The sequence below is a fragment of the Nerophis ophidion genome, linkage group LG06, assembly GCF_033978795.1.
Source record: "Nerophis ophidion isolate RoL-2023_Sa linkage group LG06, RoL_Noph_v1.0, whole genome shotgun sequence".
Taxonomy (NCBI): Eukaryota; Metazoa; Chordata; class Actinopteri; order Syngnathiformes; family Syngnathidae; genus Nerophis; species Nerophis ophidion.
This window is the reverse complement of record NC_084616.1, coordinates 66078849-66093340: the sequence shown is the minus strand read 5'-3', so window position 1 is coordinate 66093340 and position 14492 is coordinate 66078849. Positions and strand designations below refer to the sequence as shown.

Below are 14492 nucleotides of genomic sequence, written 5' to 3'. Positions count from 1 at the left end.
GGAGCAATCCATTGTAATTCTAAATCACTTTAAAAATGCATTCAAAAACTGTCAACGATACTTCATTTACCGTACCTTCGGTGACCTGTATAAGAGCCAACACTGAGGAACTCTCATTCTAGCGTGTATTAACACATCGGCGTGCTATGGTATTAGCCGTAGAAGCTAACTAGGGCAAGAGATTAGCTAGCTTGTACGTCAGCACGAAACGCAGTTGAGTTTGTAATGCACAACACTGCAATAGAACACAAACTTGTACTGACTGAAAAACATGTATTACAGTAGCTGTAAAGTATTAGCCCACATTTCATGTTTGGGTTGTACACAGCTAGCTCGACAGTGTATGTAATTCATTATAGTGATGTGCTCATACTTGCCAACCCTCCCGGATTTTACGGGAGACTCCCGAAATTCAGCGCCTCTCCCGAAAACCTCCCGGGACAAATCTTCTCCCGAAAATCTCCCAAAATTCAGGCGAAGCAGGAGGCCACGCCTCCTCCAGCTCAATGGGGACCTGAGTGACGTGTACAAAGAGCGTGTCTGCCCAATGACGTTATAACTGTAGAATGATCGAGGGCGAGTTCTTGGTTTGTTATGTGGGTTTATTGTTAGGCAGTTTAATTATCGTCCTCCCAGCGCGGTAAAACACACAACAACAGTAGTCCGAATTTGTCTACCTAAAACAGCAATGTGTTGTGACACTCTTAAACAGGACAATACTGCCATCTAGTGTACATGCATATGGTTAGAAAATCAAGGATGGAATATTCAACCCTCAACTCAACAATGAGTAGATGAGTGTTATGTGTGTGTAAATGTGTAAAAAAATGAACACTGAAATTCAAGTATTTCTTTTATTTATATATATATATATATATATATATATATATATAGCTAAAATTCACTGAAAATCAAGTATTTCCTATATATATATATGAAATACTTGACTTGGTGAATCTATGAATCTAGATAATTATACTCCTCACCTCTTAACCACGCCCCCAACCACGCCCGCCCCACCCCCGATCATCCCCCCCACCCCCCCACCTCCCGAAATCGGAGGTCTCAAGGTTGGCAAGTACGGATGTGCTGCATGTTTCATGATCGTTAGTAAAGTGACTTACTCGATGGACAGTTGTCCGTTTGCTCCAGCTGGCCTGGTATTTTTTCAAGTTGACTTAGGTAAACAATCCATTAATTCTACATAGATAGATAGATAGATAGATAGATAGTACTTTATTGATTCCTTCAGGTGAGTTCAATAAAGTACTATCTATCTATCTATCTATCTATCTATCTATGTAGAATTAATTAATAGCTTGGCTGAAAAGTTCCAAATTTGCTCCGGATTTGCAGCAAGACCAAGTCACACTTTTTTCGGCTTCCAGTCTGCTTCATTGTTTCAGGCTCTTCTTGGTGCTCGCTTCTAGAAGCAGCAGTTTAAAAAAAAAATAAGGTTGTGAATCCTCATTTGTCCAAAAAATATTTTTCTTCGTTGTCTATTACCAAGTCTGCCATGATTTGAAAACCCACTTGCGTTGAGTTGGAACAAATTTGTTGCAGGAATCAGCTTTGATAAGCAAAAAAACTGATAACAAAAAATTGTCCTGAACAATTGTGGCACACTGCTTACGTCTTACCCATTTGTCTTTGTTTACATATTTCACCGAGAAGGCTGAGTGTTCTCAAAGAGGAGACTTTTAACATGGAAGAGTGTTTTCAACTTATAGATTCTCCTTGACACTATCGCTAGCAATACTCGGCAAAGGCTGGACTGCACAGTAATTGTTGAGCAAGAAGACACTTGATGCCATAAGCACTTGCTGTACTTCACCTAATGTGTATTGTATGGGAAATCGGTTCTCCTCTGTAACAAACCGACATTTTTAGAGTTTGTGTTGTGTTGTCATCTCAGAAGCGTGGTTTCTCTTTCTGATGACCTCCCGTTGGTTTGCGCTACGTCTGGACAGCATTTGCTCCGTCTTTATCACCTTCGCAACATTTGGCTGCATCTTTCTCCGAGATGGTAAGGGTGTATTTTATGTTCGTGGCAAAATTGTTCTGTCAATAATGTTGACTTGATCAATGACTCTTGTGTATTAATTTTGTAAAGAATATATTTGTTGGGAGTTGTTGATATAATGTAATGTTGTGTAACAAGCAATACCCAAAAGTTAAAGCGTGGCTATGATGTTTGTCAGGGTTGGAGCCTGGCGAGGTGGGCCTGGTGCTGACATACGCTGTGACACTTGTTGGACACTTTCAATGGACCGTGAGACAAAGTGCCGAGTTAGAGAACACGGTATGAATTGTTTACTTTTGTTTTTTTAAAGACCTGACATCCCCTTGAATACTCTGCTCAATATACCCAATGGCTTTGCGATGGATTGCAATCATGTGACTTAGAGGCACTTCTAGGTTTCAGGCGATGGTCCAGAGTCCCATTAGGCTGCTGAATCAGTGCAGATTTGGGCATATTTTGAAAGGTTTGAGGCAAACATATACAGTGGGGCAAAAAGGTATTTAGTCAGCCACCGATTGTGCAAGTTCTCCCACTTAAAATGAGGACAGAGGTCTGTAATTTTCATCATAGGTACACTTCAACTGTGAGAGATAGAATGTGAAAAAAAATCCAGGAATTCACATTGTAGGAATTTTAAATAATTTATTTGTAAATTATGGTGGAAAATAAGTATTTGATCAACCATTCAAAGCTCTCACTGATGGAAGGAGGTTTTGGCTCAAAATCTCACGATACACGGCCCCATTCATTCTTTCCTTAACACGGATCAATCGTCCTGTCCCTTTAGCAGAAAAACAGCCCCAAAGCATGATGTTTCCACCACCATGCTTCACAGTAGGTCTGGTGTTCTTGGGATGCAACTCAGTATTTTTCTTCCTCCAAACACGACGAGTTGAGTTTATACCAAAATGGATTGGGAGAATGTCATGTGGTCAGATGAAAGCAAAATACAACTTTTTGGTATAAACTCAACTCGTCGTGTTTTGAGGAAGAAGAATACTGAGTTGCATCCCAAGAATACCACACCTACTGTGAAGCATGGGGGTGGACACATCATGCTTTCGGGCTGTTTTTCTGCTAAGGGGACAGGACGATTGATCCGTGTTAAGGAAAGAATGAATGGGGCCATGTATCGTGAGATTTTGAGCCAAAACCTCCTTTCATCAGTGAGAGCTTTGAATGGTTGACCAAATACTTGTTTTCCACCATAATTTACAAATAAATTCTTTAAAATTCCTACAATGTGAATTCCTGGATTTTTTTTTCACATTCTGCCTCTCACAGTTGAAGTGTACCTATGATGAAAATTACAGACTTATGTCATCATTTTAAGTGGGTGAACTTGCACAATCTGTGGCTGACTAAATACTTTTTTTGCCCCACTGTATACATAGAAGAGATCATGATCTTTTTTTTTAATGAGATGGAGTGGATTTTACACTCTGAAGAAATATGTTTTTTAATGCCTTAAATCATTTATCATCACCAATACGTTACTGCTCGCACCAACCTCACTTCTTTCGACACTCATGGTATTTAGAGAAGAAAAGATTAGCACGGCATGCCTTTACATCTGGAGGGTCCACAAATTGGACCTATTCGTGCATCGGTAAGTACCGTATTTGATGGACATAACGAGTGCTGTGCTGCTGAGATCGTGACGTTAATTACAAAAAGGATAAGTTTGTTTGCAGTTGATTTCCTGCTACAAATAATAGTATGTCATTTACAATTCATAACTGCAGTTGTTTTTATGGTGTGAAGTTCATATTTTGTCTCATTATTTAGACTTAGACTCCCTGTTATTGTCATTCAAATTTGAACTTTACAGTACAGATAAGAACGATATTGTGTTGCATTAGCTCGTTGTAGTGCAGGATAATAGAGAAATAAGGTGCAGATATTAAAAAAAATGGATTACTGTACAGATGAATATATTGCACTTTTGCATATGCATCCAGGTATATGGATGTATTTTTTTTTGTATTCCAGCGAGTTAATACATTTTTGGGGGGTATGGAAGGAATTATAATGATATTAGCTATATATATATATATAGTATCTATATCTACAAAATATAGTATATTCTGTTGAGCCTAAGAGAGATTTATTAATCTAGTTTATCAATGCTACTAAGGATATTTTCTTGATGCTACTAAATAGCACCGAATACGCTAATGTGGTCATCCGTGTCGAATAAAGCACTTGGCTTTCCTGCTCATCAACAAGAACTAAGCTTTTAGTTCCTGTTATGAAAATGGACAAAAATACGTTGGATTGGACCAACAATCACAATATTCACTATTAGGACTTAAAAGGAAATTAGATTATTTACACAACCAGGTCCTCGTGGTTATATTTAGGCATAGCAACCACAAAATAACACAAACTAATGTGATCTATTGTCCTTTCCTTACGTTTAGTTCTGCTCTCAAATACTACTATTATAGCAGAGAATAAACTCTTATTGCATCACAGAAAGTTTCTCAAACAAGGCAAATGTACAAACATTTTACAAAGTGATCGCTGCAGACACTAGCAAGGTCAGATCGTATTCCACAAGATGATAAAAGTGATTATTTTAAGAGCTGTTTTCTTCGACGCACTTCTGTTTTTTTCTTGACTTTTTTGAATATGAACAACTTATTTCGGGACTAAATGAAATATCTTTCTTATCTCTCTGTTTGAACGATTGGAACGCCCGAGAACAGAACAGCAACGTGGCATTTATTGCTCAAACGCTTCACTCACTCTCACTTGTTTTAATGCTTTGCTCAAGCTGCTTGACCATTGTGCGAATTAAGCTGTGAAGAATGAAAATGGACGACATATGTAAACCGGCTATTGTTATAATAATAACAATCAATGTTGTCAAGCAATTAAAAAAATTGCAATTCGCCTACCGCCCTATTGTAGCTGAGATAGGCTCCAGCGCCCCCCCACGATCCCGAAGGGAATAAGTAGTAGAAAATGGATGGATGGATAAATATGATCCGTAAATGATTCAACTTGGTAATTGTTTCATCTCATTTAAAATGCTGAAAAAAGCCCTCAACTTGAAGTATTTTCATTTAAATTCATTACATTATTATAAAGATAGATAAATAAACAAAAAGTGACTTCATGAAGTCATATGTTGATTCTAACAGAGAAAAACAGATGCAGGCTGTTTTTAATCACCAAAATAAAAAAAACAGATCCATATAAAGTTAACATAAAAAACAGTAAGCTTTTCTGAGCATGCAATGATGAACTTTTTGCTTTTCTTCTGTTTCAGATAATCCATCTTTCCATTTTCTATATTAAATAAATAAAACCGACACATCAACCATGAATTCATTAACGTGGACCCCGACTTAAACAAGTTGTAAAACTTATTGGGGTGTTACCATTTAGTGGTCAATTGTACGGAATATGTACTGAACTGTGCGATCTACTAATAACAGTTTCAATCAATCAATCAAAACCACAGTGCTAGCATATGTTGCCAATAGTGGTTTAAGAGAAAACATTTACTAATAAATCTATATGTTTATCACAGTCACTGTTAACCTTTATGAAACGTTTCCCACGGATTGAAAGAAATAAATGTCCTGAGAATACATTAACCTGGATGAAGAACAACGTTTATAAACATGCTTTGTACAGCTGATAATCACATGTTTAAAACAAATGTTGCTTCCCCAGATGACATCGGTCGAGAGGGTGGTGGAGTACACCAACCTAAAGAGCGAAGCCCCCTGGGAAACCTCCAAGCGTTGTCCTCCCAATTGGCCGAGTCAGGGTCAGGTGACCTTTGACCATGTACATTTGTCGTACAGCGCCGAAGCCCCAGTGATCCTTAAAGACATCTGCGCGACCTTCTGTCCCAATGAGAAGGTGAAATATTTCCTCACTGTCGTGTGAGTCAGAGAAGAGACGGCACGCTTTGAAAGTTTTCTCTCGGTCAGGTGGGCATCGTCGGTCGAACGGGTGCTGGGAAAAGCTCTCTGGTGGCGGCTCTCTTTCGTCTGGCAGAGCCACAAGGGAACATCTACATCGATGGTGTGTTGACGTCTGAGCTGGGCCTGCACGACCTGCGACAGAAGATCTCGATCATACCTCAGGTTGACGTCAGCTGACATGTTCCTGTTTGGCTTGAACACAAACACACATACACTGTAGAAGATGAAGTTTTACAACACAGTTCTATTTGGCTAGTCAGCTGGCATAGCTCGGTTGGCAAAGTGGCCATGCCAGCAACTTGAGGGTTCCCGGTTCGATCCCCGCTTCCGCCATCCCAGTCACTGCTGTTGTGTCCTTTGGGCAAGACACTTTACCCACCTGCTCCCAGTGCCACCCACACTGGTTTAAAAATGTAACTTAGATATTAGGGTTTCTCTATGTAAAGCGCTTTGAGTCACCAGAGAAATGCGCTATATAAATATAATTCACTTCACTTCACTTGAAACTTCCTTCTCATGCAGTCGATACATTAATGTCCAAATATTGCACGCAAGGCTCGACACATTCCATTTTGACATCGAATATTTTAACACTGTTATTTTCTGAACCATAAGCCCTATCTGTTTACATGTAAGCAGCAGTCACGAAATTGCAGAAGAAAAAAAATATGTTTTTATGTATTAAGTCGCAGATATATACCGGTACATTGTGAAAATAGATATTTAAACAGAAACATTTTGTAAATGTTTATTTACTTACCTAAATTGTTTCCAATCGGCTTATCGAACAAAACAGAAAATTAATTGGTCTTTATTCATCCATTATGAGATGAATAAGATGTTGTGCTTTTTTAAAAAGGTTCAATATGTTTATCAGGATTTTTCTTCCCTGTAATTTGTAAACACTTTTGAGTTTGAACATTTTCTTTTTATATACTATATACGTGTATTTATATAGCGCTTTTTCTCTAGTGACTCAAAGCACTTTACATAGTGAAACCCAATATCTAAGTTACATTGAAACCAGTGTGGGTGGCACTGGGAGCAGGTGGGTAAAGTGTCTTGCCCAAGGACACAACGGCAGTGACTAGGCTGGCGGAAGTGGGGATCGAACCTGCAACCCTCAAGTTGCTGGCACGGCCGCTCTACCAACCGAGCTATACCGCCCTCTTAAAGTGGATTATTTTTGTACATTGTTTGAATTCTTTACTCAATCCATTCCATTAATTAGCCAGTAGCGAAGAAAAATTAATAGATTAGCCACGCCTTTGTCAATCAATCAATCAATCAATTATTATTTATATAGCCATAAATCCCTAGTGTCTCAAAGAGCTGCACAAACCACAACACAAACCACAATGACATCCTTGGTAGAGCCCACATAAGGGCAAGGAAAACTCACACCCAGTGGGACGTCGGTGACAATGATGACTATGAGAAACCTTGGAGAGGACCGCATATCTGGGCAACGCCTCCCCCCCTCCCTTCCCCCCCCAGGGGAACCGAAAGCAATGGATGTCGAGCGGGTCTAACATGACACTGTGAAAGTTCAATCCATAGTGGATCCAACACAACCGTGAGAGTCTAGTCCTAAGTGGATCCAACACAGTAGAGAGAGTCCCGTCCATTGTGGAGCCAACAGGAAACCATCCCAAGCGGAGGCGGATCAGCAGTGCAGAGATGTCCCAAGCCGATACACAGGCGAGCGGTCCATCCTGGGTCCCAACTCTGGACGAGCGGTCCATCCTGGGTCCCGACTCTGGACAGCCAGTACTTCATCCATGGCCACCGGAACCGGACCCCCTCCACAAGGGAGAGTGGGACAGAGGAGAAAATGAAAAGAAACGGCAGATCAACTGGTCTAAAAAGGGAGTCTATTTAAAGGCTAGAGTATACAAATGAGTTTTAAGTTGAGACTTAAATGCTTCTACTGGGATGGCATCTCGAACTGTTACCGGGAGGGCATTCCAGAGTTCTGGTGCCCGAATGGAAAACGCTCTATAGCCCGCAGACTTTTTTGGGGCTCTGGGAATCACTAATAAGCCGGAGTCCTTTGAACGCAGATTTCTTGCCGGGACAAATTGTACAATACAATCGGCAAGATAGGCTGGAGCTAGTCAAAGCTGGAGCTAGTCAAAGCAGCAGGTTTTTGAAACATCAGAGAGAGAAGGCTTAGCAGCGACTTTATTTCCTGAGGAGTCTAAAACAGGTCCATCTCCCTCCATCCCTATTCACAAACTTCTACAAGTCTGTCACAAAAAAACATTCTAATGTACTTCTACACTCTGGTTTGCCGGCGACACTCAAGAGATCAGGAACAACCTACTGAAGGTGGTGAGAACAGTAGGACACATCATCGACTCCCCACTGCCTGCTCTCATTGGCATTTACACTGGCGGTCTGACAAAGAAGGCCAGCAGCGTTGCACTAGATTACAATCACTCCAGCCACTATATGTTTGCCCCTTTACCTTCAGGGAATTTATTTACACATCTTAAAAGCAGAACAGACTGAAAAACAGCTCCTATCCAAGGATTGGAACCACCATCACCCCATCATCCAACCGACAAGCCAAATAGAATTGTGTTGTAAAACTTAATCTTCTACAGTGTATGTGTGTTTGTTCTAATCTTCACTTCAGTTTGGTCTTTGTACCCCTGTAAACCAGGACCCTGTGCTGTTTACCGATTCTGTGAGGAAGAACCTGGACCCGTTTAACCAGCACTCAGATGCTGACGTATGGAAAGCTCTGGAGCAAGCAAGTGTCTGCGTTTTCCTTTAATTCACAAACACTCGCAGCTTGTCCTGACATTTTGTCCTGCATCACCTGAAGGTCCAACTTAAGTGCATGGTGAAGGACCTTCCTACAAAGTTAGAGACTGTTCTGGCAGAGTGTGGCTCCAACTTCAGCGTTGGTCAGAGGCAGCTGGTGTGTCTGGCCAGAGCCATCCTGAGAAAGAACCGCATCCTTGTCATAGACGAGGCTACAGCCAACGTGGACCCAAGGTGTATTAGAAGAACTAGGCTCTGCCATCATGATGAGTAAAGTAATCTCAGGCACTCAGGAGTAACCGCGGATGTTTGTTGCAGGACTGACGAGCTGATCCAACAAACCATCCGACAGGAGTTCAAAGACTGCACCGTGTTCACCATTGCTCACCGACTCAACACCATCATAGACAGTGACCGCATTCTGGTGAGTGTTAGACCTGTAATTCAAAGTACACTATATGGACTAAAGGACTGGGACCTACCTAGTTATTAGTTCAAGTCATCAATCAATCAATCAATCAATTAATCAATCAATTCCTTTATGGTCATTGTCATGAATAACACTTAAGTCATACATGTCAACGAGATTCCGTTTGAGCTTTGTCCAGCGGCATAGAAACTGCATTGATGTGCAGGTTGACCATAGTTTACAGTTTAGCATTTGTCTATGAGAACGCGTATAGAGGGACGTGGGGGGGTGGGAACAGTCAGATGTCTGATGGGTGTTGATGCTGCAGCAATGTAATGTCCAGAGCACAATTATTGAGGTGGTGAAGAGTGAGGTAAGAAGATGGTCGGGGGCAGTAAAGGGGCATGCTGTTCATTTAGCAGTCTCATAGTCTGTGGATACAGACTGTGAGACATTCTGGTGGTCCTGGCGCGAATCGATCTATACTTCCTTACAGAGGGTAGCAGGCTGAAGAGGCCATGTGCTGGATGGTATCTGTACTTAAGGATTTTGCATACTCGTGTTAAACAGTGAGCTGTGTACATGGCACTCATCTCTGGGAGTATAGTCCTTGTATATTTCCCCGCCGTTTTAACCACTCACTGGAGGGCCTGTTGATTTGCTTTAGTGCAGCTAGCAAACCACACTAAAAAGCCGTAGGTGAGGACACTGCTGATGGCACAGTTGTAAAAGTTTACCATTGATTTCTGCGGATTGTTTGCACATTTTAGTTTGCTTAGAAAGAAAAGACGTTGTTGGGCCTTTCCGACTGTAGAAGTAGTCCAGTCTTAGCTAATCAAGCACAGAATGCTCTTGACAAGAGCTTGTTTCAGTTTCTTGTTTCAGTTTGCGTTGCAGTGCATACTTTAAACTGCTTGAGTCTTTGTATAGTGCAAATTGGCTTGAAAAACTGCTCTGGACTTATTGGCATAACGCTAACATGACGTCATTAGCAAGAGTCTCCAGGTACAAGGCATCCTTCCAGGTGGACATACATCTGTGCTACCAGCATTTGTGTCGTTGCTTCCAGGTGCTGGATGAAGGTCGGGTTCAAGAGTTTGGTCATCCCTCCAAACTTCTCCAGAACAAAGATGGCGCTCTGCACAGACTGGTTCAGCAACTGGGTCCCACTGAGGCTGAAGCTTTGTTGGAGGCAGCTAAAAAGGTGAAGAGCATCATGCTCCACACAAAAGCCAGCACTGCTCTGGATCTAAATCAATCAATCAATCAATCAATGTTTACTTATATAGCCCTAAATCACTAGTTTCTCAAAGGGCTATGTGTCATGTGGATCACATGCAGGCAGTGCAGACCACCTGATGGGCCAATACTGGAAAACATTCGTTTGAATCCCTGATGGAAGAAGCACCACCAAAAAGGTTGAGGTTTGTCAGGGTTTCATGAGAACCGACAGTTGATAAGAAATTTCTGACTTTGTTGGTGTTTCATTGTACAGAATACCTACTGTAACTTTTTACTTTGAATAGACTACCTACATTAAGATGTGATACAAGAAGATTGTTGAACGGATAATAAAAAAACAATTATTAGCCCTTGTAGTGTATAACCAATCCATTATGTGGGGCCAAATGTCTAAAGACCAAATCCATCAGAAGATAAGGTAGAAAAATAATCATTGCTTTGCCTTTCAGTTGTACCTGATAGACAAAATAGCCTTGCTCAATAAAAGACAGACTTGCGAGAGAGTGGGAGCTTTAGGTGTGCAAAAAGTTTATTGTTAGCAAGAAATGGAACAAGGGTGCTCAAAGGTGGGGAAGAATAATCAATTCTCCGATGCATCAGGATTACAATGAAGACAATTCTGAATCGATACAAATGTCCAAATATCGATTGTTTACGTATGTTAAATAAAGTAATACAGACAGTTCTAAAATGCAAAATTAAAGCTAATGTTCTCTAAGAATTAGTTCTAGGTTCGGTTCATGGGAGATTATTTTAACATATCGTGTTAATTGTGTCAGAACGGACACACACGGTGGAGGTAGCATGAGAGGACAAGCTGTGCTAGTTGCAGCGCTAAACTAGCTTTAATGTGAAGTAGTAAAACAAGACAATAATAATTTCTACACTTCAACAGGAAGCTAATGGAAACCAGCTAAGAAGAGGAAATTATTAGCAAGTAGATTAATACATCAGCCACAGATATGAATGAGTAGATAGATGACACATTTCTTTGAACTGCAAGGTTATGGCGACTGGAGCAAAGTGTCTGAACATGCTATGGTTTTAAAAGCCAAGAATGTTAAATCAAGGACGCCTGCTCGCCAAGTAAAGACATTTACTTACTTAATCTGTTAGCAGGCAGCTACGTTTCTCACATATCTAGTCTTCATATACCTGTAAATGCATATCTATGCTGTGCGCACTATCGTCTTAAAACCGGAAATTATGCAATACTGCATACGTCAGAAGCCAAAGGAGGAGCCTTGTAGACATATTTTTGATATTATTCATGATTAAATGTAATACATTTAGGATATGCAGTGTAATAATGATAATACACTACAGTGACGATATACAATATAATAATTGAAGATGTATTTAATAATTGATTTGCAATCAAATCTTGAGGTGCCCAAAGATTCCGACCACTAACGGTACTTGCTCGTTGATGTAAGTTGAGGAAAGGTCAGACAGGGTTACTTCTCACCCAAAGTCAGATGGGATAGGCTCCAGCACACCTGAGTACAATCACTAAAGGAAATTAAAGGGGAACATTATCACCAGACCTACGTAAGCGTCAATATATACCTTGATGTTGCAGAAAAAAAGAACATTTGTTTTTTTAACCGATTTCCGAACTCTAAAAGGGTGAATTTAGCGATTTAAACGCCTTTCAATTGTTCGCTGTCGGAGCAATGACCTTTCACCCGTGACGTTACAACGGGAAGCAATTCACAATTTTCTCAAACAATTTACACACACCAAGTCAAATCAGCTCTGTTATTTTCCGTTTTTACCTTGGAGACATCATGCCTCGTCGGTGTGTTGTCGGAGGGTGTAACAACACGAACAGGGACGGATTCAAGTTGACTTAGCACGGCATGCTATTTAGGCTAGTTGTATGTACATATTGCATCGTTATGCCTCATTTGTAGCTATATTTGCATCTAGCCTTTCCCTCCACCCACATTTGATGCCAAACAAACACATACCAATCGACGAAATTAAGTTGCACCAGTGTCAAAAGATGCGAAAGTCCCTCGTTTGTTCTGCACATTTTACCGACGATAGCGATGCTACGACAGAGATGTGTGGATATCCTGCGACACTCAAAGCAGATGCATTTCCAACGATAAAGTCAACAAAATCACAAAAGTGAGTTTTGTTGATGTTATTGACTTATGTGCTAATCAGACATATTTGGTCCGGGCATGACTGCCAGCTAATCGATGCTAACATGCTATTTAGGTTAGCTGTATGTACATTTGTAGCTATATTTGCATCCAGCCTTTCCGTCCACCCATATTTCATGCCAAACAAATACTTACCAATCGACGGATTTAGGTTGCTCCAGTGGTCAAAAGATGCAATCGTTGGTTAGAAGGCGATCGTCGAATTCGTCCACGTTGCCTTTGTCCGTCATGATATGGCTCAATAGCTTCAGTTTCTTCTTCAATTTCGTTTTCGCTATCTGCCTCCACACTCCAACCATCCGTTTGAATAAAATCGTAATTTGTTGAATCGCTTAAGTCGCTGAAATCCGAGTCTGAATCAGAGCTAATGACGCTATATCTTTCTGTTCTATCCGCCATGTTTGTTTATATTGGCGTCACTATGTGACATCACAGGAAAATGGACGGGTGGATTTACAGATAGCGAAAATCAGGCACTTTAAAGCCTTTTTTTGGGGATATTCCATGATGGGTAAAATTTTGAAAAAAAACTTTGAAAAATAAAATAAGCCACTGGGAACTGATTTTATTGGTTTTAACATTTCTGAAATTGTGATAATGTTCCCCTTTAAGGAATGAATGGAATGAGGGCAGCATTTGGGTTCAAATGTCCAGTACTACATGTAATGTTATTGAATGTACTGATAATATTTGCTTGTATGTCTTTAAACCAAATCTGACATTTAATCTTTGTAAAGGACATGACTTGAAGTATTTGATCACAAAGTCCAGGATGTTGTGTGAACGCTTGGTGTGAGTTTGTACATCTTAAGTTCCATCATGTGTCCGACATGTGACTCAAGAGACCTTTTGATAGGCGTTTTGGTCGCCAATTGTTCTTTTGTATTGTAAAATGCTGTTATATTGAGGGCGGCATGGAGTAGTGGGTAGAGCGGCTGTGGCAGAAACCAGAAGGTTGCAGATTCGCTCCCCCGCCTCTGGACATCCAAATCACTGCCGTTGTGTCCTTGGGCAGGACATTGCACCCTTGCTCCCAGTGCCGCTCGCACTGGTGAATGAATGATGAATGATAGGTGGTAGGCGCAAACTGGCAGCCACGCCTCCGTCAGTCTACCTCAGGGCAGCTGTTGCTACAAAAGTAGCTTACCACTGCCAGGTGTGAATGAATGATAGGTTCTCACCACTCTGTGAAGCGCTTTGAGTGTCTAGAAAATCGCTATTAAATTCAAATCCATTATTATTATTTTCTTATTAATATATTTTGTGTTTATTTGTTTTTTAGAATTATTTTCAATGTAAGACTGTTGTAGTATTTATCATTATTTTTGACTATAATTTGATTTTATTAGGATGTCAAGAGATTGAACCCTCTAGCAATACTGCACATGTACTGAAGGTGTGGCCAAAAACATGTTGTGTGTAATATCTGCAACAAGGTGAATAAATAAGAAAATCTGAGCGTTTCATTTGTTGGTTGTGTTCAAGAGACAGTACGTCTTTTTCAAGGTGAAGCTCTTGTTGAGCTCAATGTGTCTAATTTACGTAACTAATGCCTTACATTTTTCTACACCTACGGGCTGATCCCCTGCTACGTTTGTAGGTTTTGCACAGAGATGAACAGTTTGGCTGTTTTATCATATTACCATTTTAACAAAATATATTCATTAAAAACGTTTTTTTCTAAAATACAAAATAAAGTTAATGAATACATTTGTATTATTAAGGTAAATAAGTAATTAAGCATACAATGACCCCACAGTGCAATGATGTGTCCATTTATACACACAAATGAGTGTGTACTTTCTTTAAAGGGGAACTGCACTTTTTGGGGAATTTTGCCTATCGTTCACAATTATTACAAAATATATGACGACGGATGGATTTAATGCATTCTTAGTATTAAATAAACGTAAATAAAAGTCGTCTTA

The 14492-nt window shown here is 40.3% G+C and overlaps 1 protein-coding gene across 1 annotated transcript in view; it reads left to right on the top strand.

Annotated features, from left to right (window-relative positions):
• LOC133555134 (ATP-binding cassette sub-family C member 4-like) overlaps positions 1-14022 on the top strand; it is a 153607-nt gene extending 139585 nt beyond the window's left edge. The window contains exons 23-31 of the mRNA XM_061904647.1: positions 1916-2026; positions 2202-2302; positions 5711-5902; positions 5974-6129; positions 8636-8725; positions 8801-8973; positions 9058-9163; positions 10218-10352; positions 10490-14022. Coding sequence (XP_061760631.1) covers positions 1916-2026; positions 2202-2302; positions 5711-5902; positions 5974-6129; positions 8636-8725; positions 8801-8973; positions 9058-9163; positions 10218-10352; positions 10490-10507 — 1082 coding nt within the window. The 3' untranslated portion in view covers positions 10508-14022. The remainder of the gene's footprint in view (positions 1-1915; positions 2027-2201; positions 2303-5710; positions 5903-5973; positions 6130-8635; positions 8726-8800; positions 8974-9057; positions 9164-10217; positions 10353-10489) is intronic.
• Positions 14023-14492: the final 470 nt, after the last annotated feature.